The sequence below is a fragment of the Ictalurus punctatus genome, chromosome 15, assembly GCF_001660625.3.
Source record: "Ictalurus punctatus breed USDA103 chromosome 15, Coco_2.0, whole genome shotgun sequence".
Taxonomy (NCBI): domain Eukaryota; kingdom Metazoa; phylum Chordata; class Actinopteri; order Siluriformes; family Ictaluridae; genus Ictalurus; species Ictalurus punctatus.
Genome location: NC_030430.2, coordinates 18,172,727 through 18,199,461, shown reverse-complemented (window position 1 = coordinate 18,199,461; position 26,735 = coordinate 18,172,727). Strand labels below are relative to the sequence as shown.

The window sequence follows — 26,735 nt, the reverse complement described above, 5'->3', positions numbered from 1 at the left end:
CAATGACCTGCTTCCCCTTGTTGCCTAGTCGTTATTCACGCAACTGATAAAAGAGGTAGGGGAAGTAAGCAAGGGAAGGGAGGGGTGTAGAATGAGGGTGAGAGAAAAGTGAGAGATATACACAGAGAGAGCGAAAGAGAGAGGAAACAGGTGGGAGTGAGAAAGGGAGGTGTGTGCATGTAAGAAAACAGATAGCAAGAGAGAGTGAGAGAGAGTGATAACTGGAAAGATAAGTAGAGAGAGAGGTGATAGAATAACAGCGTTTTAGTCTTATCTGGTTCCACCGTCTTTTAATAGAAGTTTATGTAGCGTAAACCGATGCGTTGTGTTGTGGCAGCTTCTTTTGTGCTACAGGCAGGCTTCTGAATAGGATTTAATCGAGCTGCAGACTTCAAGGTATTGAGCTTAATTGAAATTGTGATAGCAAAAGGACTCTCATTTCATCCACCAACACATTTTAGAGACCAAAGCCCAGAGACATAATGAATCAGTAATAAAGGCACTAGACATTTGAACTATAAGAAATTATAGGCAAGAAAGAAGGTGTAAGGTCAGACAGGAAAGATAGCAGTGTTACATTGTTATATGTCACATTCAGGTTGCATCATTTTAACCGTGTTTATGAAGGAAAAAAGTTCCACAATATTATTGTGGTATTCCCCACCTTTGATAGCTACAAGCTCACAAGTTGTGACACAATGCTAACAGTTATTAATATGGCAGAAAGCACATGAAAGTTCACAGTGCATTCAATGCTAAGTGTTGCTAATAATAGCTGTATGATGCCTCCTTTAGTAACTTACCAACAAATCTGAGGGAAATGGTGCTATTTAAATAGTTTCTGGCTTTGCCTGTCCATTTAAAAAAAAATCAAACAGCTATGTGTTAGCTAGCTATATATAGCTTTATAGCTTATAGTTATATAGCTTTACTTAACTCATGCTCAGCATGCATATTTCCTAGCTGCCCAGTAAATGACTTCACACTGGATATTGACACATCTGAGCAATACACTTAAGAAAAATTCCTGATAGTTTTGTCTTGTGTCCATTCTACAATGTCCGTACATAAACCTTAACGGTTTTGTAATAGCTAGCAAAATCCATAGCCCCGGTTACTAACTAGCTGAATTTTGTTCATATTTCCCAGGTGTCTAGCAAGAATTGTTATATATAAATGGAGTTGTGTCCACTGTGAGAAGATTCTGGTATACTGATGGCCTAATCTTGTGTTTTTGACTTTCACAAATTGTGACACAGTGTTGATGTTTCCCAATATGATGAAACCTATGAAAGATTGGTTTGAATATGCCGTTAATTCTAATGCTATTTCTAGGGAATCTCTTCTTAGTGATTGAGGCACTTTTAGGTAAATAGTGATATTCCTGACAGATTCCTGACATTCCTGTCCTTATAAAAACTTAAGTGTCAGTTAAAGACCTTAGTCGTTATGGTTCATGTCCATGTTTCATATATACATCAGCGCTGCATGAGCAATTTACATCCTCCTGTCATTAATGAATATAAACTGGGTGCGGCATTAAGCTGGGGAGTGACTGAATAAATATTCCAGCTTGTCTAATGTTATAAAAAGGCATATATTAAGAAAACCCATTAATTATTACCCAAAACATGTGTCATCCCAATTAGTAAATAAGCACCATGTGACACCACTGATACGTAATTTGCGCATGTTGTGCCGCCGCTGGCTGGATGCGTGCTATCTGGGAGTGATCTCACAACTTTAACCAGTGAGCATATAATGCTTTCTCTATCCAATGTTGAAAGCACGAGTTCTTGAATATCATTTAAATGTATCAGAAGCTGATATACTTTATTTTCTTTTGGTGTAGATTGAGCTATGATCTATCTGGGTTGTGTTCTTTGTAAATGTGTTTCCTACATTCTGTCTTCATTTTAGCATGAGTTGAAGGGCACACTCATTCAGCCATAAACAGAATCAGTGTTATCATTTGGTTTGTTAGGTTAGCCAGGAGTGCTCGTCCTATAAGAGCGATAGGTCGAATGGTGCTCAGCGGCTGCTTCATTTAATTACACCTCCCTCATCTCCTCCATTTGAACTGGGTACACATGGCTGATTTTAATAAATGTTTATCACTTGGCCTGCCCTCAGGCCTATAAACAGAACACAGGAGTGAGACTCCTTAGTCATGGCACCGAATAAAGAGCTCCTACTGTCTCAGTTCCAGGAAGCAGCCTGCTGGCCAACAGCAATCTCCACAGATAAGATTATTTGCATATGAGTAATTAGAGCTGTACATGAACATGATCGTCACAGCAAATCACCGCTTGATGAAATATTTTGAGGTTGTGATTAGCAAAAAATTATCCATTGAGTTATGAAGTGTGAGTGTATGATGACCAATAGTGCTCGTTTATCCAACTGGTTCATCAGATTTCCTTGGCCAGTTTTTCAATCATGTTCTTCATCTAAAAGAAATACGTAACAAGCATTACTCAAAGACTTGTTTTCTCAATGAGCTGTGTTTTTGTTTGTGTTGTCAAGTATGGTCAGTGTAATTAGGTACTGTTTGTTCATGATGTAGCCTATTTGTACTGCTTGTCCATAATGTAGCCTGTTTGTGTGTATGTGTGTGCGCATGTGGTTATCAGGCTGAACTCGTCACCTCTTTCCATGTAATGACACCACACAGCTTTCCCTTCTCTGTGACAAACACACACTGCTCTCTCAAAATACTCATGATGCAGTGGACCTGGCAAAACACATTCACAAATGTGCTTGATTATTGAATAAGAAACAGAAGGTCATGATTACATCATTGTACACACTGTGTAGGCTATATAAAAAAAATTACACCTAAAAAAAATAAAAAAATAAATACCTGCTTTACAGTAGCATCAGTAGAAAGCTGCAGCTTTACAGGTTGAATAGAGCACTCATCCTCCAGGCTTTTGCACAAATCCTGTAGCATTAGAAATGTGAGAATTTCTTAGTAATTTATATCTATTTCAGCACTTTACTGTATTTAAGCTTTTTGAGAGTCTTTTTCAGTTGACCACTAATCCCATGCCAATTTATAAGCCTCTGACTATGTGCAGCTTCCGTGGTGAATTTACAATCAACGGGGGGAAAAGAGAACAATTATTTATTCATAAATAGATCGTAAGAGCGTTAGCTTGGACAAACATTTGTATTTTCCTGTTTGTGTAAATATATGCATAACAAGATTCACTAATGTGAACCTGGATTTATAGGTTTCAAATCATACAGTGTAGTAATCGTAGGTTACTGCAACTATACACTAGGTTAGCTATTCAATTAGGAAAAAAGTAATGTTGCTCCAGAAAAGGAGAAAGAGTGAATCTGTTGTTTTAGGTTGTTGTTTTAGGCTCTCTGTGAGCTTTGCCTTTTATGGAGTTTTGTAGGAATCATTAATGTAAATCAGGTGTGCCGTGAACACGCTTGGTAATTTACAGATGATTGGCATTTATCAACATACATGTGTGTACTATGAAAATCACTGAAACTTTTTTAGTTCTGTTTGCCCTACAAACACCTTTACACTCAACTTTATTAAAAGATAAATACATTAGGCCCATAAATAAACATTTTCCCCTGATCAGTTTCATATTTTCCTATGAATTTTTCCAATCATCATGTAATTTGGATAACAGCATCAAGAGACCAACCAATATCTTGTACGATTCATCCATGACATGCAGACGAATTTGACCGCAAAGTTGCCAAACAGGCAGTGAGGAAGTTTCTCCGCATTGCTTTTATGTATTGACACCAAACTTGGCACACATGTTTCCCAGCATGACCTGCTGCTAAAAACAAGCTTTGAAGCTGATGGTTCTAATAGCTTTATCACTAAGGGGTGAGGCCAGAAAGTTCTTGGCCCCTTAATTGCTGCTAACAGCTATATTACTTGAAATTGTTGACATAAGGTAATTTCATGTACAATGCATAATTAGGTATACATTTTTGCTGGGTACCTGCTTTACCCCATCTACAAAAACTTCTTTTGCTCTTATGTCAAACATTTGTAACATGTCCACACATTTTTTGTGCAATCCTGCAGAGTATTTATTTCTATTATATTTATTAAAGCCACAAAAGCAAAAACAATTAGCAAAATGCCTAGCAGCATAACTATGATGATACAATAGCAATTCTCAGCATTCACCCTAGATGTCTGCACCTATTGCTGTAAAAGGTCAGCTTTTGCCTCATTATACTGTTGCTGTCGGAATGCTGTCAGCATATCAGAAGGTAATTAAATATGAGGACACTGAAGCTCATTTGTGCCAGAAGTGCTAAATGCTCTACTTTTGCATCATTGCTCTGCCGCTTGCATATACATTCTGCTAGCAATCAGTGCAGCTTTTTAAACAAGCTGGATATGCAAAGCAGCAATCAAGAATGCAAAAGGAGCAATCTAACCCCACTTTTGTGAATATTTCTAGCACCATGCCTCTAAAAATATATATGTATGAATTATAAATTCCCAGGACCTTCTTGACTTGTGTATTCCATCGACATCCCTCTATTTCATGCCCCTTGGATTTCATTATATGATATCACTTATTGATAATCCTTAAAATGGGTTCTAAGGGTAAGGGTTGATAATTTTGGGGATATTTATGATATATAATTATATAGCTATATCACATTATATATATATATATATTTCATTGATACCCTGCCAGGATAAAATAAACTTGAACTTTCCAGGGAATGTTTTCTTTGCTTATTTGCTTGTATTAAGATTGATTAAACTTCAATATTTGGTAATACTTCAGTGAACATTATTCTTTTGGATTAATCTTGAAGAGAAGAAGAAAAAACCTTTAGATACAGCAGCCATCTCCATTCATTATATTTTATCACTGTGCAGAAGAAACTGTCAGGATAAAAATGAATTCTTAAGACAGTTTAAAGAAGTTTGGGAGTATCTTCTTAGATAAACTAGCAAGGTATTTTCCACTGCCAAAAATATATATTCATAATTGTAGCAAAATGTAGCTTCCTATGAAATTTGAACCCATCATGCCCTCTGAATTTGAGCATTGTGGTTGAAATGTGTTACCAATGGGACATTATTGGCAATTATGATACAACACACTAACAGTTCTGATCAAGCAGCACTGTATTTTAGTGCTTATTGGGTTAATTAATGCTTATGTATATGAAATAACTCTGATGATAGTCTTTGATTGCAGAGGTGTTACTGTTACCTCACTTTGGTTTGAGAGCAGGAAAGTCTGCAGCTGTGCTCTCGTGATGGTTCCTAGAAGTGTGAGAGAGTCTGGAAGACAGATGAGAGCAGGTGACTACCACAGACAGACTATTTGCCTGTTAGAAAGAACTCAGTTCTCTCTGAGCAAAATATAACTTTAATTGTGCTTCGAATGTGACATTATCTTGAGAGTGCTGTCTTGATTCTTCCTGTTTGCTGTCTCATCTGGCTTATTGGCCTTTCTAATTCTGCCCTGTATTGTGCTGTGACTGTCATTTCAAATTTGTATTAATCTTGATGAAAAAGGGATTTGTCCGACTCACCATGTGTGTCAACTACGGGGAACTCATTTTCTTTGCTGGAGTTCAGGATATGCTGTACTCCCGTCACTCCCTCGGCTCGCTGGAGTACAGCCCCTACTGGCACCACAAACTGCCTAATCTGGACCGAGGACAGTCTTCAAAGTAATGAAGCAGCAAAAAAATTAGACTCTCTTTATTGCATCAGTATTTAATTTCTATAGGACTTTGTCCTTAACTTCTGATTGAACAAACAAAACAAAGAAAAGCAAAATTGCCCTTTGTGGGATGTGTGACTCACTCTGGACAGGCCCTGATAAGAGAGGGCAGGTGTGGCAGTTTCTTAATGAGTGATATACCATCATAGAAGGACGGCTGATGCCTAGAGCGTGCCAGAGCATTGGATATCAGTGTGGCTGTCAGAATAGGGACAACATGAGTGGACTGCCCAGTTAGCTCCAGAGCACAAAGAGCAGGTGACAACGTGTGTGTCACAGCCCCTGCAAACGCTGCTGCTCCTACAAACACACACACACACCTTCACACACAAGCACAACCTTCAGGCCACCCAATGCACCCCAGTACTGAGTCACGATCATCACACATTGGCACTCTGTCTCCAGGAAGATGGCAGGATAAAATGTTTGTTTACCCACTAAAGCATAGCCCCCTGGGTTTATCACACTCAGCCTCTCCCCTGATGAGATTCCATCTGGGAAGAGATAGGCCAATCCTTCACCCAGCAAACGGCCTAAAGCAGCACCTTCAACAGACATGAACTTTTACAACAAATCTGAGCAAGACTTTGATATATCTGTTTACACACTGCCTTGGTTACAAACTGCATTCGTGATAAAAACGTTTTTGATTCAAGCAGAATGCTCATTTGACTCACCGTAAATGAAGACAGGCATGAAGTAGCCAGCAGGCAATGGTAAGGTGCAGGCCAAGACCAACAGCCAAAGCTTAAGATAACAAAAAAAGGAGAGAGTCTTGATGCAATTATGTGAATATTACATTTGGTACGCTCTGATTATAATCAGCATTGGAGTGAATTGCAAATGATCAAAAAACAAAGGCCCTTCATCTGGTGAATGCAGTGAAGTGATTGCTTATGGAAATTGACATATAGGCTCTGCAACTTTATAGCCTAGTTATTAAATTAATAGCAATAATGAAATAAGCATATATTTTATTCATCAGTAACTGCTTTATTCTGGATAGGGTCATGGTGATCTGGAGCCTATCGCAGGAACACTGAGGGAACACAAGGTGGGAATATAACCTGGATGGGATGCCAGTCACGGGGTACCATCACAAACTCTTTCACACCTTTGGTAGCCTATTCAGTGGCATGTTTTTGAGAGCTTTTGAGAGGTGGGAGGAAACCCTGTGTGCCAGATGCTCCACTTTGACTGTTTGTGTGACTGGTTATAGCTGTTGTGACATATGTGATAACAGGAACTAACTTGTCTCGCGGATTTTCCACAACATGAAGCTTAACTACAAATGGTTAAAAAGCATGGCTTGTCATTTCAGTAAATAAATAAATACAATCATTGGAAAGTTGCTGTGGTATAAGAGGAATGAAACATTTTGGGATGTGCTGTTATAGGAAAAGAAATCACTTCAGAGTGTTAACAGTAACCCTGTTTCCCCGGCATGGATTATTTTGATATAACAGCATGCCGCGTCATGATTTATTCCTTACTTATTCCAGATCCTTGTTTAGGTCATTTCACCTTAATGAGAATGAAGCATCCAAGTGTGTGATAAACACTGTATCCAGGTGGACTCCACTCTTGCCAAAAGGAATGAGGGGATTCCTGCACTAATGTGGTATTGTGGGAAATTAAGTTCCACTGAGTGCTATCTAGTAAGGAGAAGAGTAGCTGCTTCATCGAGAGCTGTAACAGGATAAAGAGATAAAAGGAAAAAAAAGATCTGATTGAGGTTATGAAATATACATTCATTCAATTGCAAGTTAGCCATCTTCAACTTAAAAGACTGTATCATCTCCATTGCATATCATTCCCTTCTAGTGCTCATATAGTTACATGGTAATAAGCATACGGTTAACAAGATTATAACTGAGACCTATTAATAAGGCAATCACATGTTATTTCTTTTGGTAACACTTCACTTAAGGTAGTGGTCATAGGGTTACATATCACCCACATGACCATGTCACCCTTCATGACAACAGACATAAACTTATGTAAATATTAAAAGCTGCGTTACTTTTGATGTGAGGTTGACGAAACACCTGACATTACTCAAGCTGATATGTGATAGATATGTTAAAATCACACTGAGCTAGAAATGTGGTTGTGGCATGATATTGTAAGCCAACTAGACATAAAAAATACAATCTTATGTCAGCAGAAAGCAGTCACCTGACTCAGGCGTTATCAATATTGACAAGAGCATTCCTAATGCCAGCTGAAGCTTGTTGGGAATATGTCTTTATAAGTGTATACATAGGTTCATGTCAGCTGGCATGAAGCATATTTAGGTGTCATGTAGCGCTATAAAACTGCCTGTGAGGAAAGTGTTGCATTTCTTTTAAATGAACAAGCTTTGTGATGAGCACTCCTGAGTACAAGGACTTGCTCAAACACTAAAGACGAATGTTTTCTTTAGTCTCACTTAGCTAATCCTGCATGCATTTTGCACTTATTTCAGTACAAATTAAGAAAATGTTGACGATGTTCGTATCAAAACATGTGTAGAATCCTCACCTGGGAAGCTATAAAAGATCCTCCTGTGTGAGGGAAGGTCACTGATGCCAGAAGGAATGCTACGGTTGCTGAATATAATGTCTTTCTAAATAGAAAAAAAGTAATCACAAATCCTGCAGTTAGTTAGGGCATGCAAATTAAGATCATATCTCATCCAACATCCTTAGCACTCTGGTTATTATTATTATTATTATTATTATTATTACTATTATTATTATTTTCAGGAGCATTGCAACTATCAGCACTCAGTGCCAAAGGTTATGAACAAGACCAGCCTGCGGTATGGCATGTTTTATTGAAATCCTATCTAATTAATGGAGCTGTTTTTTTTCAGGACCGTGATGGAATCATCCACTGAAATAGAGAAAATGTTTGCTCACTCTGTTGCCATGAACCTGCTGATGAATTTGTTTGTTCTGACAAAACGGAGAATCCACCGATGGCTGTAGAGGTAAACACAGCTTATAGCTCCACACAGCAGTCTGAACAGAGTGAGGAAAAGAGACAGACAGCAGGAGATTAGCTCACACGAATTAATAAATGTTGGCACTTGTAATGAAACCCAGGGGCATGGGTTATGAGCCAGATAATAACACAATTAAAGAAAATTATATCGCATTCATACATCTGCATGTTTATTTCATGACGACTATTAAAACCTGACAATTACACAGGGTAGCAGAGAGCAGATTGTATGGTACAACATCATTAAGAGCTGTAACAGCAAAATAAATTGCTCATAGGATTACATGGGAGCTACAGAAGCCCTCGATGACAACTGAAAGAAACATACATGACTTTTAATAAAGGATCATTAATATGGTAAATGTTACTCCTTTTGGTAACACTTAATAGTAAAGGTGTACATGTATCAGCTTGTCATAAAGACCCATTTCATCATACCGACATAACACCTGACATAAGTGATACAATAAGTTGGCATGTGACTGACATACCAAAACATACTAAGCTAGAAATGTAATGAGTCAATTTGCATGACTCAAGCTGTAATAACAGATACAAGGGTAATGTTATGATTAGGGCTTTGGTTAGCATTCATACCTTCTCTTATGACTGCATTTATATTAAATAGTTTGTTGGAAGTTATACAAATTTCTCATCAAGTGGGTGTATGTATACTCACTGGCCACTTAATAGGAACACCTGTACTGTTGGTCATTCATACAAACACTGGATGTTTTTTTGTTTTTGGCACCATATTGTGTAAAGTCTAGTGATTGTTGTATGTGAAAATCTCAGGAGATCAGCAGTTTTGTGATGTGAACATGAAATGAAGTTCTTGACCCGTGTCTGCATTGTTTTATCCACTGTGCTATTGCTACATAATTGGCTGCTGAAGAATTGCATGGATGAGTATAGATGTTTCCATTAAAGTGGTTGGTGAGTTTATTTTATTCATAGTTTGCTTTAACCCATCAAAATCTTGGCTTAATATTTAAGAGGGCTTTCACATTGGCACTTTAGTCTGAAACAATGCACAGTTTGCATGAAAAATTGGTCATGTGAAAGATGTCATGTGGAATGGGAAAAGCACCACGGTACCGAACCCAAGACTACCTGTAGGATGTGTTCTGAGTTCGATTGCACTGGAACTGTGCCGCGATTCTGGTGAACATGAACGCAACTCTTTCTCAGGTTCGCACTTGTTCAGGAAGTAAAGTAACCTGCTCATGTGGTTTAGCTGATGATTACATCATTAGTTTCCACAACACATGTGTACCATGAGCGGCAGGGGAACGCTGTGGGGCACATAAGAGGTGAGGTGCCTTATACAGATATAGGGAGAGAAAGACATACAGGAGAAATTAAACAGCAGTTAAATCAACTGCCTCCTCATAAAACACTTTTGCAAGCAGAAGAAAGCCGCCTTCTCCTGGACATTTCATGCATTACACCATGTGACACACATAGGCGCAACTGGCGTTCACTATACTGCGCATAATAGCACCAAAATAATAATAATAAAAAATGTTTAAATATGGTGAATCATGTTGTGTTCTCCATGCACATTTGTGAGGACATAAGATGAACACAAATGTATTGGGGTTCGACAATATCAAGTGAGCCTGAATCTAGACCAACGCTGCGGAGTAGGGGGTGAGGGGTGGTGGTGGTGGTGGTGGGGTTGAGGGGTTTAGAAACAATCGTGCCCAGTGTAAAAACTAAATTATATTATTCAGTACTCACAGTGAAACTAATAGGAACATTTGAAAGTCGCAGAAATCTATGGTGTCAGGTAAGCTACAGATTTACAAACCTAAACTGAAAACTTACCCTAGGAAAGCAAAAATCAATATTTCAGGTGGCTGGTATGGGATCTCGCTTGGGAACGTTGTCTTAAACACAGCTTGCACTGTTTCTACAGGCAGAGAAGGCAGACATGTTTTCTCTACACACCATATTCTCCTTTCCATTGCAAATTGTAATAAGGTCAAATTATATGGCAATGTCAGTTCACTGGAAAATAAATTAAATCCGACCCGAACTCATAGTATTTAATTAGGCCCTATGAGAAGATGGAGGACTTAAAGTGTCATTCGTAAATGAGATCATATTAAGGACTGAGCTCTGCCATATTTCCGGGGGTGTCATGAGCAGCATGTGCTTGGGTTCTTGCCTTGTTCTCTGCTGCACACAGAGAGAAGACGGTAAGTGAGAGATCCACAGACCGCAGCAAAGAAACATGGACAGTAATCTCGCACGGAATAGTGACTGCCCATGACTTCAATACTGAAAAGCACTCCTGAAAGCAAGAGACATATAGAGAGACATAGTGAGACATAGAGAGAGAGAGAGAGAGAGAGAGAGAGAGGATTAGTATGGAATGGAATGGACCGAGGAGATCAATTTTAGAACAGGCATAAAAGCTGATGTTCTAGTGAGATACATAAAAATGAGATTTTGTAGGATTTGCAGCTTGATGGATGCCATGGAGAGATGATTAGCATCAGCTCACCACTGATTGGAGCCCCAAAACAGCTGGCTATGCCCGCCGCTGACGCCACAACCAACATCTCTCCTTGAGTTCTCCGCTAAACCGTGAACAGAAACAGAAATTCTCATAATAACCATATGCCTATAGTCTTACTGTATTTACTCAGGAAATATGACAAACTGCTATATATATTACGTTATACTACTTATATAACATTACTAAAATGCTACATTAAATTCAATTTGCCAACTGAGCACCTGCTTTTCACCACAAGCAGAGGCATACAGACGGTACAGGTATGCTCCCACCATATTTGACAGATGGACAAATGGACCCTGTAGAGGATATTGGGTGGACAAAATATGCAAGATAATAAAGCTTCAAGGATGTGCCCTTAATTATTATCAGTCATTATTGCTTATTAATCAATATATCTTACCACTTTTCCAAGGAACACAGTGCTACCTGCAGACAGTGTGCTGATAAGACCAATGAGTTTAGCAAAGAGATTTGAGAGCGAGAGATAGTCTGCCAACTGCACACCTGAGAGGATGGTCCTAATCTCAGGTAGGCCTGAGCCTGAGTCAGAGAAAGACAGAAGCATTGAAGGAAAGCAAAACAGAAACAGCTTTATATATACATATATAAATTTATGTATTGAACAAAAATTCTTAGAATTACAACCCCAATTCCAAAAAACTTGGGACACTGTGTAAAATGTAAATAAAAACAGAATGCAATGATTCACAAATCTCATAAACCCATATGCTATTCACAATAGAACATGGAAAACATATATCAAATGTTGAAACTGAGGAAATGTAACATTTTAAGGTAATTTTGAATTTGATGGCCACAACACATATCAGAAAAGTTGGGCCGGGCAACAAAAGGCTTGATTCATTTATCCATCTTCATTAACTGATTTATCCTGCATCATGGTGGATCCAGAGTCTATCCCGAGAACACGACATGAAAGGGACACACACACACACACACACACACACACACACACGCACCCTGTATATAATCATGTATGTGTGTATATATATATATATATATATATATATATATATATATATATATATATATATATATATATATATATATATATATATATATACACAGTATCTCACAAAAGTGAGTACACCCCTCACATTTTTGTAAATATTTGATTGTATCTTTTAATGTGACAACACTGAAGAAATTACACTTTGCTACAATGTAAAGTAGTGAGTTTACAGCTTGTGTAACAGTGTAAATTTGCTGTCCCCTCAAAATAACTCAACACACAGCCATTAATGTCTAAACCACTGGCAAGAAAAGTGAGTACACCCCTAAGTGAAAATGACCAAATTGGGTCAAAAGAGTCAATATTTTGTGTGGCCACCATTATTTTCCAGCACTGCCTTAACCCTCTTGGGCATGGTGTTCACCAGAGCTTCACAGGTTGCCACTTGAGTCCTCTTCCACTCTTCCATGATGACATCACGGAGCTGGTGGATGTTAGAGACCTTGTGCTCCTCCACCTTCCATTTGAGAATGCCCCACAGATGCTCAATAGGGTTTAGGTCTGGAGACATGCTTGGCCAGTCCATCACCTTCACCCTCAGCTTATTTAGCAAGGCAGTGGTCATCTTGGAGGTTTGTTTGGGGTCGTTATCATGCTGGAATACTGCATACTGATCATTCTCTGCTTCAGTATGTCACAGTACATGTTGGCATTCATGGTTCCCTCAGTGAACTGTAGCTCCCCAGTGTCGACAGCACTCATGTAGCCCCAGACCATGACACTCCCACCACCATGCTTGACTGTAGGCAAGACACAATTGTCTTTGTACTCCTCACCTGGTTGCCGCCACACACGCTTGACACCATCTGAACCAAACAAGTTTATCTTGGTCTCATCAGACCACAGGACATGGTTCTAGTAATCCAGGTCCTTAGTCTGCTTGTCTTCAGCAAACTGTTTGCGGGCTTTCTTGTGCATCATCTTTAGAATAGGCTTCCTTCTGGGACGACAGCCATGCAGACCAATTTGATCTAGCGTGCGGCATATGGTCTGAGCACTGACAGGCTGACCCCCCCCCCCCCCCCCAACCTCTGCAGCAATGCTGGCAGCACTCATACGTCTATTTCCCAAAGACAACCTCTGGATATGACGTTGAGCACGTGCACACAACTTCTTTGGTCAACCATGGCGAGGCCTGTTCTGAGTGGAACCTGTCCTGTTAAACTGCTGTATGGTCTTGGCCACTGTGCTACAGCTCAGTGTCAGGGTCTTGGCAATCTTCTTATAGCCTAGGCCATCTTTATGTAGAGCAACAATTCTTTTTTTCAGATCCTCAGAGAGTTCTTTGCCATGAGGTGCCATGTTCAACTTCCAGTGACCAGTATGAGGGAGTGTGAGAGCGATGACCCCAAATTTAACACACCTGCTCCCCATTCACACCTGAGACCTTGTAACACTAACAAGTCACATGACACCGGGGAGGGGAAATGGCTAATTGGGCCCAATTTGGACATTTTCACTTAGGGGTGTACTCACGTTTGTTGCCAGCGGTTTAGACATTAATGGCTGTGTGTTGAGTTATTTTGAGGGGACAGCAAATTTACACTGTTACACAAGCTGTACACTCACTACTTTACACTGTAGCAAAGTGTCATTTCTTCAGTGTTGTCATATGAAAAGATATAAACAAATATTTACAAAAATGTGAGGGGTGTACTCACTTTTGTCAGATACTATATATATATATATATATATATATATATATATATATATATATATATATATATATATATATATATATATATATATATATATATATATATATATATATATATATATATATATATATATATATATATATATATATATACACCTTTTCAGATAGTCGTTAAGAATGCCTTTGACAAAAGAAGAATGTATTGAAATCATTCTCATGGCTGGATCGGGAAGCTGTCACAAGGTTGAAATGATGAGGTTGATATGACTTTAACACTAAACATGGCAAGAGCATCGCATACGACACTGATGTCAAACTTATTAACAAATTCAAAGAAGCTGGAAGTGTTTCGGACCAACCAAGAAGTGGACGTTCATGAACATCCACTGACGAAGGCACAACCGACATAGTGCTGGCACACATAATCCCCTACGTATGGAGACTTTTTGGACACCCTGTATATTATCAAAACGACATGGAAATTGGACATTTATTTGGTCTACTTTCATGTCAGGTAAGCCACCTTAACAAAACCTAGTACCTAAAAGACATCTAAAACCTTGCCAGCTAAGAGTGCTTTCTCATGCAGTGAATATCACAATTTGATGTTTATATCATTACCTAATTTTTGCCAGAAACATGAGATAGAACCACTTTCAGGCAGGTAACATAAGTAAGAATAAAGATGGCATGATACCTGCAGACTGGGGGCAGATGCTGTGAGAGAAGCTGGTTGAGAGAGCACAGAGGAAGGTAGGGTACAGTGTCCAGCACAGGAATTGCAGCAGGATATTACCCTCCAGACAGTCATATAGCCACTGGTGGGCTAGCAGTAACAACAACAACAACACATGCAAAGTTTTAGATTACAAATTTATTATTGTCAGATTTCTCCATCCTTCACTGGTTGATTTAAAATTTCCATTATACAGGTTTTTTTTTTTTTTTTTTTTTTTTAATAAATATCTCAGCTACAAACATATTCAAATCATTAAACTAATGATAGTATCGTTCATTATTTATCTGTAATCCAAAACTGATTATCAAAACGTAATAAAAATAGAAACAGTGAATTCAGGTATATTGGGACAACAGGTAAATGTATTTTCAAGCCTGATAAGTCAAAATGTATGTTACTAAGCCATTGATAGAAGAAATATGATTTAATTCATGTGACATCATATAATGGGAAATGGTCAGCATCAAACAGGAAGTTGAGCCCAAAAAGCTTGAGGTAGAAAATGACAATGTATGACAGGTTGTAAAATTTGAATGACTAATGTATTACATATTACTCATGCATATATTTCTAAGACATAGTACTGGTACAAAAAATAAGCATAAAATGAGTTCATATGTACATATCTTTATATCATTATAGTTTAATCATGTTTATATTACTGGAATTTATATTTACTCATGCACTATGTGAAATTCTGTTTCTGATTTGAATGTAAAATGCAACATGGCTCTAGGTGTGTGTGAACAGGCTTACCTCGCAGGAGCTTGCCTATTGTCAGGTCCATACAGAAGCTCATAAAAGCAGTGAGGACTCCCAAGGCAGCATAACAGTACCACTCCAACCCGGCCAAAGAGAGCATAGCAGTCTGAACACGCCTCACACACCCTGTATGACATGAAATTTGTATGAAAAAATTTCATATAATTTTGGACATAACATTAATTATAGCTATCATCATTATAGCTATCTACAGGTAGGTGTGTTTGTGATGAAGAACATATGGAGCATGATCAAAGGCAAGAACAAAATTACAACAGCAATTAATTTTATTTAAAAATAAAACAATCTTTACCTGTGATCTGTGATCGGGCAGGCTGCCACGGTTTCCAGGGGCGTTCATTAGAGATAATTATCTTCTCCTGTGTGTTTTTTTCACCGGCGTGCCGTATGCCATGTTGTTCATTTTCACCAAGGCTTGTGTAGCTTACATAAACATGCTGCATTGTCTATGAAGTGATTAAGACGTTATTACAGCTCTATTAAACTTTTACCACTAACAGACAAAAAGCTTTTGTGTCAAGGTACACAGTGTACACTTCATACAAGGCATAAATAAATCTTACCTTTTCAAGAAGAAGGTGCAGTCCAGTATTCTGCTCTTTCACAAATCACAACCATAAATTCTCAGATCTGGAATGAACTGAGGAGGAAAAAGAGAAAGCAAGTTCAACTCTAACTCATTAATGGTGCATTTGTCCTTTGTTGTTATTGCCTTAGGGTATGCGCTGAACTGGAACAATGTGAGACTCAACTTTCCTTTATTTTTCTATTACATTCATTCTAAATCTCTAAATGCCATGCCAAGACATGGCCTTTTAGATGTTTAATGAAAGTCTTTACTGTGAAGTGATGGAAGTCTTTATCAGTAAGAGGTGAATTCAGCTCACGGGAAGTGAAGGAAACCCGCCGACCTTCAGAAAAGGTCTTTTGTATTGTGTCTGCACATTTGAGTACTATTCAAATTCATGCATGGTGCAAGTTTTTGGACGGCTATCTGCTGACCCTAAAGGTGAATGCAATCTTTTCTCAGACACATATTTTTCTGGACTCTATTAAGTTATCCATATTGTTGTCTGTCAATAAGATGAAGCTAGCTTCAAAATGTAAATGTTTAAATCTGGTGGATACATTTTTTTTTTTTTTAAATCATATACTGTATAATATGAATAATATTCTTTCATGTATTATGTGAGAGCATGTTGCAAAGATTCAAATGAGTCACGGCTCCAGGACGCGATTATTTTTTTCATCTTTTGTGTCTTGATTTGTCTGCAAATGCTTGAATAACAGCACAGTTTACCTGTAGTAGTCATTCTATCATTGTTTGAAACCCACAGAGAGCATAACAAGTGAAAAACCCAGACAGCTGAATGACTGAACAAGAGCGCAGAGGTGAAATTGCAGTTGATTTAAACGAAATCAATAGTGAAAATCTCTGTCCCCATGGTATCAACCTGCGCTATGCTGATGGGTAGACGGAGAAAGTGTGCATGGAATTAAATATACTCTCTCCACTGCATGACTGGTGAGCTGCTGCTATTTGTCATTTCTCATTTTCTTTTCTTTAGACCTATTTTAATAGCACTTCAGCAAAATCAGTAGCACTTTATATAACAATGTAGGAAATCTTAGTACTGTATACTATTTTGTTTCTTAATACAATGATTTGATGTTTGATGATACACTGTTGAATCTGCTACAATACAATACCTGAGTTCAGGTTACTCTCTCTGCATGTTCTCCCCATGTCCATGTGAGTTTCCTCTCGGTTCTCCAGTTTCCTTCCACTGTCTTAAAAAATGCAGTTATGTGAACTGGTTACTCTAAATTGCCCCTAGGTACGAATGTGTGTCTGGTGACCTGTAATGGACTGGCTATCCACCGGGGTGATTTCTATGTTTCGGTGTTCCTGGGATAACTTCTGAATCTACAGAACCCTGACCACTGGCTACCGAAGATGAATGAATGAATGACAATACATACTAAATATTACTTGTAATATACTACATATGTACTTACCTAAGTAAATACATCTTCTAAAATAAAGTGATAGCACAGATTAAGAGTTAGTGTATTTTACACCAATTGACCTCTATTCTTAGTAGTCTGTAGGTCTGTAGATAGGACATCATTGACATGGTTACAATACATCTATTTCGTAATTGTTGTTAAATAATAAGTCTGTTAATTGTCATTGAAACAAGTCAGTGATAAAACCAGAAATGTCACATGAACGTCACATTTGAATAATCAAGTCAATAAAATTTTTTTGTATCGTACTTTTAACAATAGACATTATCATAAAGCAGCTTTACAGAAATCTGTGTGTAGATTTATAATTAGATCCATAATGAGAGAGACAGAGGCAACAGTACCAAGGAAAAATTCCCTGAAATGACATGAGGAAGAAACCTTGAGAGAATGCAGACTCGACACGGAACCCATCCTATTCTGTGTGACACCGGATAGTGGTATTATAAATCATTAATCTTCTACAACTGTATACACTAAAATCAAAACAATATGAAGTGTGTTGAAAGGATACTGTATGTGGACTTTACACATGTGGTTTTTAAACACTTTGCAGCTTATGTTTCAGACATTTTTAATGTGTGGACATTTTGCTTTTAGTGCATGTGTTTTTATATTTTTCACATGCGATAGTTTCAAATTATTCACTTACCTGTGATTTAATTTATTTTATTTTTTTTGCTTAATTCATTAATTTGGTTTTATTTTCTATATTCTTCACATAATGTCTCATGTGTTTACTTAACATGGTGAAATACACCTTCACTTGTTTTCACCTGTGAAATGTAAGTGGTTTTTTTCCCCTGTAAGGGAGAGGTAACAAAAAAATGGTATCAGGATAAGCTTTTTTCATAAATTGCATGTGAATTTCTTAGTTGTTACAAAATAATGTAAAGGAACTGTAGAAGTAACAAATCTCAAGTCTAAAAATCTGTTAGTCTTGTATTAGTTAACTGACCTTTTGTCATATCACAGCTAACCAGTGACTTCATTTCCCATCCTGCACTGCAGCCCATAAACATGGCCACCATGGACCGCTCACCTTCATTCTAATCACACACACCTGCATCCAATTCACAGCACAATCACAGGTTAAAAGGACTTTCAATGCATTCACTATCGGCGAAGTATACGCTCAGTTGCCTTCTGTCACTGCCATTACCAAGCCTTGTTATTGTGTTTGCTTATCCTGGTTTTGACCTGGTCCTTGTTTAAGACCTTGTCTCTTTGTCTTTCCTAGTTTGGACTGTTTGTCTGATTGATTGACCCTTGCCTGCCTATGTACCTTGATTTCTGCCTGATCCTTTGAACTTATTGGTTTAAACTAATTAACCTACACTTGCTTCTGTCTCAGCCTCCGTTACGTGACACATTCTGATGTCTTTTTCATAATCTCCATGGAAATATAAACAGGTAGTGGAAGGAGATACTGTACATAGGTTGTGTGATGTAGTTATTTCCATCACTGAACTGATTTTTTATGACTGATGATGTTATACAAAAAAAAGGTTTAATGTTGTATTTTCGAGTCCCAATTCACCTCATCTAATCCTGGTTAATAACACTTGTCTATATCTTAACAACGCAATACACACTAACTGTATTCCACAAATAAGGGATGTTGTCATTTTAGAGACTCACTTGATGTCAGCTGCAATGACCGAGACCCAAGTAAGAATTTAATTCCAAAACCCAGCTGACTTCATCTGACCATTTAAAAATGTGATGGCAAAGAAATGAAGCTAGAAAAAAAAAAAAAAAAAAAACGTATCCGTATTTTTAGTCCTCATACCACAAAATTTCTCTAGAACTACTTTATTCTGGGGTAATAACTCTAACGTTTTGAAAGGAATAAGTGTGATGTGTCTATTAAGCAGAGATTATGCTGCCAGTCATGTGGCGGTAGTGAAAAGCACACAATAATGCAGCTAGAGTTCAAGGGCTTCAGTTAATGTTCACATCAAACATTAGAACGGGGAGGAAATGTGATCTCAGTGATTTTGACTGTGGTGTGGTTGTTTTTCAGAAACTGCTCATCTCCTGGGATTTTCATGCGCAACAGTCTCTAGCATTTACACAGAATGGTGTGAATGTGCCGTGTTGATGAAAGCGGACAGAGGAGAATGGCCAGACTGATTCAAGTTGTCAGGATAGCTACAGTTACTCAAATAACCACTCTTTACAACCATGGTGAGAAAAAAATTATCTCAGAATGCATAATACACCAACTCTTAGAGCAGATGGGCAACAACAGCAGCAGAACACATCAGAATCCACTCCAGTAAGCCAAGAACAGGAATCCAAGGCTGCACTGAGTACCGGCTCATACAAACTGGACAGCTGAAGATTAGAAAAAGGGCAGGCAAGGTTTTATTTCCAATCTCTGTGTTGTTGCCACATGATCTGTTCAGGTGTGCCTTTAAAGTGGCTGGTGAGAGTACTGTATATCAAACATTCACTAAAATGACTAATGGTTTAGTGTCACTCCGTTTCTGTAATAGTTATAATCAAAATTATACGTTATTATATGGATACAGATAAAAATTTGTATAGGTAATTACAGTATATGGGCTATAGTAATGTGTTGATATTACATATTTTTCACAGACTTCTTCCTACTGATGTATTGTTTGTTGATAAATACCCATTTATTAATAACGTGCCACCAACAATTCATTACAAACTACAAAAAACAGTTATGTTTCTTTCTTTCCTTTATTTGTTTGATAGTAAAGATCTGGGTTTGGCACTCAACACAATTCCCTCTCTTTACTATAATTTCAGTACCATTGTATGTTACACACTGCTGTTCCTGGGTTTCTCTCAACTGACCACTAATAGCATAGACAGTGGCAGCATGGGACAAAGCTAATGATAGATTATGTAATGTGAAGCTGCTGAGAAAAACACAGGCACATGGACAGGAACATGTCTGTGCTCTTGTCTGCTTCATTTATGAAGTAAGCTTTCTTTCTGTCTACTGTAGATGATTCATTGAGAATGTGGTCTTATACCTGTATTCATGTTGAAAACAAGTGACATACAAGGTCATTCATTGTCATTTGTGGAGGTGGGAATAAGGGGAACTAGACTCACTCAATGATCCAGCACAGCCCGTGCTGAGAGTGATTAAAATGTAAACAGCTGCAAACTCTCTCTCTCTCTCTCTCTCTCTCTCTCTCTCTCTCTCTCTCTCTCTCTCTCTCTCTCTCTCTCTCTCACCAGAATAGAAACACTTGTGTGTCCACAGTGCTGCTTTGGTGACGCATGCTTTAGGAGAAGTGGTGAGTTGCTGGGCTGGATTTAGCCGATTAGTGAAGGACTTTAAAGTTTATACAGACAGGGGACAAGGAGCTGAACTACACTACTAGAGTTGCATACTAGAGAAACGTGACGTAAAATCAGGTGACTAGTGACCTAAAATCAGGTCAAAACAAGGACAGAGGGCATAATTGTTAGATTTCCGTTAACATTGCTGCTGTGTATTATGTTATTCTGCTGTGGGCCTTTAAATTCCAAAAATTTTGTTGCCCAATGTATACATACATCCATACAAACAAGTGTTAACTAATCCCTTTTCTTGACATCATCCATCCTTTGCAGCCTCTCGGCATTCCTTCCATGTTTCATTGGTGTCACTATTTGTATACATAGTGACGTTTGGTCCTACATAGAGCTCTAGTGATATATCATAGACCTTGAAAATTCCTTTCCAGAGTAAAATCTTTGCATATGTCACCTGACAGGATGGTAAAGATAAGTGAATAAAAAACCTAAAGAGCTAAGATAAATCGCTATTTCAGGACGCAAGAGTTTGTAATGTCAACCGTTGACCCTTTTGTCAGGGACCCTTTCTTAACCCCTAACCCTCACCAACCAAAAGTTTTCCGACCACAGACCCCCTCTCTTTTCTCTGCCTCACAAGATAAATATAGCACATAGTCATCCTGCACATCTTGTGTGTACATACACAGACAAGAGGGAGAGAAAAAAAGCCTCATAGTTCAAACCCTGAATATAAAAGCCAGCCGGACTGAGAATACCCACAGACCACCGTGGTCCACTAGTGAGAAAGAGCAGCCCAAAAGAGATAACTGTAGAGGAGAGCAAGACAGAGGCTGGCTGCAATAATTCAGACATTGTTTGGACAAGACCTGCCTAAAGCCATTTTTGATTTTCACTTTATGACCATTCTGGTCTCAAGCCTTGCTCTGTAAAAGGATATTAATTTACTCCCACTGAAACTTGCGAACACTAATGAGCGTGAACAGCTCTTCTGCTTCTCGATCGGAGCGCAGTTTTCACCAGACGTCCTCATCTTCATCCTCATCAACCCCATACATGGAGAAAAGCAGGGGGCTGTTTGCTGAGGACTTTGGATCTTTCATGTGCCCCAAGGATGCATTGGGTTTTCCAAGTGAGTTATCTTATTGTCTCATTCACTCTGGATCAATGTAGATTTGCTTCCCCAACACAGGATATGCTGCTTCCATGCACAGCTTCTTTTCTCTTCTTGAAATGGTTTAAAGTAGGGATTCATTTTCTAATTTACTCACAATAGAACCCAGATATACCACAGGCAAACATATCCATATCAATTACTTGCATAAATCAGGTCCAGTGTGTTGGCTTATAATATAATTAATATAGTACTGTTAAGTTATGAGTGCCTTAGGATATTTCCGTGGATGACTGTTAGGTCAGTATGTCCTTTAACATGGTCAAGTGGCATTGAAGTACAGGTTAGGCATCAGAAAATTGTGGATCACGGCCAAGGACATGATTTCACCACTGTGCCTTGGGGGAACAGTTGCTCATGTGTTGCTTAGTTACGAAGACACAAAAGGGACAGTCTGAGATTCGCACAGTAAAGCTCACAACAGAGGCAGATTTATGCAGAGAAATTCACATTTGCCATTCAGTTGTGCTTAAACAAACTGGAAGATTATAGTAGCATCTTTATATTGACTGCCACCAGTAAATATACAGTATGAAGTTTATTTAAATACATTGGGAAAAGAAAAGGTAAAAAAGGCCTAGATAATGGTGTCAGCATTAGAATCTGTATCGAATGTTTGTCACATGCATAATTTATTTTAGGTCTGACTGGGACACCGGGAAACATCAAAACTCTAGGTGACACCTACCAGTTCACAGTAGATGTCTGTGATTTCTCTCCGGAGGACGTGATTGTTACCACCTCCAACAACCAGATTGAAGTTCGTGCAGAAAAGGTGATACAAATTCAATTAAATTTGAATCAGTAACATTTGTACAGCATTTTAACAACAGACACTGTCACAAAGCAGCTTTACAGAAATCTGTAGATTTAGATTACAAAACTCCCTGAGATCTTAGAAGGAAGAAACATTGAGAGGATCTAGATTCAAAAAGGGAATCTTCTGGATGAGTCGACATAGTGGGATTATAAATCATTAAGTACAAGCAGTACTGAAGTGTGTTCAGTATAAGAATAGTGTGAATAAGTGTCCTGGAATAAACACAGAAGAGTATTTATGATTATAGCAGCAGTTCTTAGGTAGAAATCTGCAGTATCCAGGATAGATGATCCACTTAAGTAAGGGTGAGATTTGAGGATAAGTTGTTTTTGGAAAGTGCACATCTTTGTCCATTTGGGACTATTCACAACAGCACTTGAGAGTTAAAAGTGTAGAATCTCCAGGCAGAAAACATTATATCTCAATATAAAATTCTGCTTAAAGCTTTTATATCATTCAACATGTTTGTATTTTGTTGCACAGCTTGCCACAGATGGCACAGTGATGAACACTTTTACCCATAAATGCCAACTACCGGAGGATGTGGACCCCACTTCTGTGACGTCTTCCCTGGGGCCTGAGGGGACACTCACCATCAAAGCTCGAAGGCATCCAGCTAAACTTGAACACGCACAAACATTTCGCACGGAAATCAAAATCTAGACCTTATTTATATCCACTATTTTCTTGTGATTCCTTGTCTAAGCTATAATTATTTTCTTTATACTTATCCCAACCTTTTCATTTCCACATAGTTGTCCACAGTAGGACTATAAATAAACTACCAAAGGGATTTTCCAATTTGATCTCCTGAGAAATTTGTAAGGATTTGAATGAACAAGGGCAATGTTGTGCAGTTGGTCTGATTTCATACAAGTAAGAAAAGCAAATGGTACAAATTTTCAAGTGTTGAGATTATGTTGGGATTTTCTTTGAAATGATCAAATACATATGAACAGTTAGGAAGACATTTCTTGTGAGTTATAGGTCACATCAAAATTGGACTTTGTAGAATGTAACTGTAAAGACTGCCTTTGTGTGAATAAATGTATATAAACGTCGAACTAGTCTATACAAACTCACCAATGTTTGGAATAAAAAGTGCATCAAGGCTGTGTGTGTGTGTGTAGCATATTTTCATCTTATGAGTTAATGATCTGTTTTGTGTCTATTGTCACAGCTACCAGCAGACAGCGACTTACTAGCCTATTAATAGCATTTGCTGTCATTAGTCAGTCTTTGTAACTAGGCCAACCTTTATGCCTACACTTTTTCATTGTTTGTCAGTAATTAAGTTTTGTGCCATTCATTATTTGAGTTGCTTTTTTTAATGCACATAATACATATACAACATGATTAAAAAGTGAAATAAAAGTTTAATGATGTATTTAAAGGTCATAATACATTTTCCATTGTAGTATAAATAAATTATTTTACAGTAGTTACAATTACAGTATTAACTGCTAAATATAACATTTAGGACAAAAATAACCTATTGATAAAGAGGCCAGAAAATAATACAACCAGACCTTGGGTTCATATATTATTCAGTATGAAAATTATAGTTTTTAATTCATTGTTTTTAAATAGTCCCAGTAAAATAACCAGACTATTCAATACCACTTCAGATTTTAGGCTTTTAATTTAAGAAATGCAAAAATACTAAAAAGTGGACTACATTCTAAAATGGTAATCTTAATTACAAAATAGTCATGTTCACAAAATAAAAGTGAACACGTCTTTAAAGGTCAGAATACTGGTTCTTTTAATCTAGGTATTTTGTTTTTTTAGACTAAATGAATTAATTCCTATTTACAAACATACCATATGGATTCACAATGGACTACACCTTCAGATAGTTAATGGTTCTTAGCTAAAACTAATAATTTTTTACATTTCTGCATTAATATGACCTAAAATATGATCAGCTTTTCACACGAGTCCTAAAAGTGGACCAAGAGAACCCAATTAAACAAATGAGAGAAAAATATTATACGTGGTCATTTATTTATTGAGGAAAATTATCCAATATTACATATCTATACATAATATTACATAGTATCTGGTGCAGCAATAACTTCAACTAATAGCTTCAAGCAATAACTTCAACTAAATGTTTCCGGTAACTGTCGATCAGTCCTGCACATCGGCCTGGAGGAATTTTAGCCCGTTCTTCAGTACAGAACAACTTCAACTCTGGGATGTTGGTGGGTTTCCTCACATGAACTGCTTGCTTCAGGTCCTTCCACAACATTTCTATTGGATTATGGTCAGGACTTTGACCTCACCATTCCAAAACATTAACTTTATTCTTCTTTAACCATTCTTTGGTAGAACTACTTGTGTGCTTAGGGTTGTTGCCTTCCTGCATGCCCCACTTTCTCTTGAGATTCAGTTCATGGACAGATATCCTGACATTTTCCTTTAGAATTCACTGGTATAATTCAGAATTCATTGTTCCATCACCGATGGCAAGTCATCCTGGCCCAGATGCAACAAAACAGACCCAAACCATGATAGTACCACCACCATGTTTCACAGATGGGATAAGGTTCTTATGCTGGAATGCACTGTTTTCCTTTCTCCAAACATAACGCTTCTCATTTAAACCAAAAAGTCCTATTTTGGTCTCATCCTGCCACAAAACATTTTTCCAACAGCCTTCTGGTTTATCCACGTGATCTTTAGCAAACTGCAGACAGACAGCAATGTATTTTTTGAGAGCAGTGGCTTTATCCTTGCAACCCTGCCATGCACACCATTGTTGTTCAGTGTTCTCCTGATGGTGGACTCATGAATATTAACATTAGTAAATGTGAGAGAGGCCTTTAGTTGCTTAGAAGTTACCCTGGCTTATTTTGTGACCTCGTGGACTATTACATGTCTTGCTCTTGGAGTGATCTTTGTTGGTAGACCACTCCTGGGGAGGGTAACATTGGTCTTGAATTTCCTCCATTTGTACACTATCTGTCTGACTGTGGATTGGTGGAGTCCAAAGTGAGGTCCTCAAAAATCTCCTGTGTTCGTGTCATGACACACTTCCACAAATATGTGTTGTGAAGATCAGTCTCTGATAGCCTGTTCTTTAAATAAAACAGAACGCTCACTCACACCTGATTGTCATCCCACTAATTGAAAACACCCGACTCTAATTTCACCTTCAAACTAACTACTTATCCCAGAGGATCACATACTTTTGCAACTTACAGATATGTAATATTGGATCATTTTCCTCAATAAATAAATTACCAAGTATAATATTTTTGTTTCGTTTGTTTAATTGGGTTCTCTACTTTTAGGACTTGTTCGAAAATCTGATGATGTCTTAGGTCATATTTATGCAGACATAGGCCTACATAAAAAATGATAAAGGGTTCATAAACTTTCAAGCACCACTGTATGTACATATACATAGCCTATAAACAGTAATTATTTATGTGTGGACTTAATAAAAACTTCTAAAGCAAAATATTCTCAACTCAAGTATATTATATATATATATATATATATATATATATATATATATATATATATATATATATATATATATACAGCCAACTTTTTTTAAAAGTCAGAAGAGAACATAACTAGAGTTGGGTTTCAATAAAACATATGATTTTAAAAGAAATGTACATTATATAAAAATAAAAAAGATTTATAGGTGTGCATGTGTAGTCTGCTTAACCCCCATGTTTAGTTCATTACACTCAATGTTATATAGACATTTATTGAGAATTTATAAAAAATATAACCAACATTTAAAAATAATCCAATACATCCAAAACTACACATTTGTGTGTGTGTACAGGTGAGACATATGGTAATATTACCTTTGTGGTTCACAATTACAAACATTTATTTCACCTTACTACTCCAAAGAAGAAAATTACCCAGAACATCAATGTGGCAAAAATAACTATGTAACATTTTGGCCTGAACAGAACAAGGAGTTAA

General features: G+C 37.6%; 2 protein-coding genes and 1 long non-coding RNA gene across 5 annotated transcripts; 2 read left to right on the top strand and 1 right to left on the bottom strand.

Moving 5' to 3' along the window:
• Nucleotides 1–1,806: 1,806 nt before the first annotated feature.
• clcnk (chloride channel K) lies at nucleotides 1,807–16,394 on the bottom strand. Of its 3 annotated transcripts, XM_017486858.3 has the most exons (21): nucleotides 16,312–16,394; nucleotides 16,035–16,111; nucleotides 15,764–15,917; nucleotides 15,445–15,576; nucleotides 14,647–14,775; nucleotides 11,660–11,799; nucleotides 11,478–11,555; nucleotides 11,242–11,317; nucleotides 10,903–11,028; nucleotides 10,560–10,644; nucleotides 8,645–8,746; nucleotides 8,265–8,349; nucleotides 7,266–7,430; nucleotides 6,419–6,488; nucleotides 6,176–6,286; nucleotides 5,825–6,041; nucleotides 5,548–5,681; nucleotides 5,223–5,293; nucleotides 2,864–2,944; nucleotides 2,648–2,734; nucleotides 1,807–2,450 (listed from the first exon to the last, which is right to left on the bottom strand). In XM_017486858.3, exons 3-21 carry the CDS (start codon nucleotides 15,912–15,914, stop codon nucleotides 2,412–2,414), a joined length of 2,079 nt encoding a protein of 692 aa, XP_017342347.1. In that variant the 5' UTR covers nucleotides 15,915–15,917; nucleotides 16,035–16,111; nucleotides 16,312–16,394; the 3' UTR covers nucleotides 1,807–2,411. The 3 variants fall into 3 exon arrangements, 2 of the variants coding, with proteins under 2 accessions (XP_017342347.1, XP_017342349.1); XM_017486860.3 differs by lacking the exon at nucleotides 6,176–6,286; XR_008398009.1 differs by lacking the exon at nucleotides 1,807–2,450 and having other exon boundaries at nucleotides 5,228–5,293.
• A 2-nt stretch (nucleotides 16,395–16,396) lies between these two features.
• Nucleotides 16,397–20,707, top strand: LOC108275840 (uncharacterized). The gene is made up of 3 exons (XR_001814767.3): nucleotides 16,397–16,480; nucleotides 16,809–16,996; nucleotides 19,529–20,707. It is a non-coding gene; the product is annotated as an uncharacterized LOC108275840 (long non-coding RNA).
• A 790-nt stretch (nucleotides 20,708–21,497) lies between these two features.
• hspb7 (heat shock protein family, member 7 (cardiovascular)) lies at nucleotides 21,498–23,892 on the top strand. Its single transcript, XM_017486865.3, has 3 exons — nucleotides 21,498–21,919; nucleotides 22,603–22,736; nucleotides 23,265–23,892. The coding sequence occupies exons 1-3, from the start codon at nucleotides 21,760–21,762 to the stop codon at nucleotides 23,442–23,444; spliced, it is 474 nt and encodes a 157-aa protein (XP_017342354.1). The 5' UTR covers nucleotides 21,498–21,759; the 3' UTR covers nucleotides 23,445–23,892.
• Nucleotides 23,893–26,735: the final 2,843 nt, after the last annotated feature.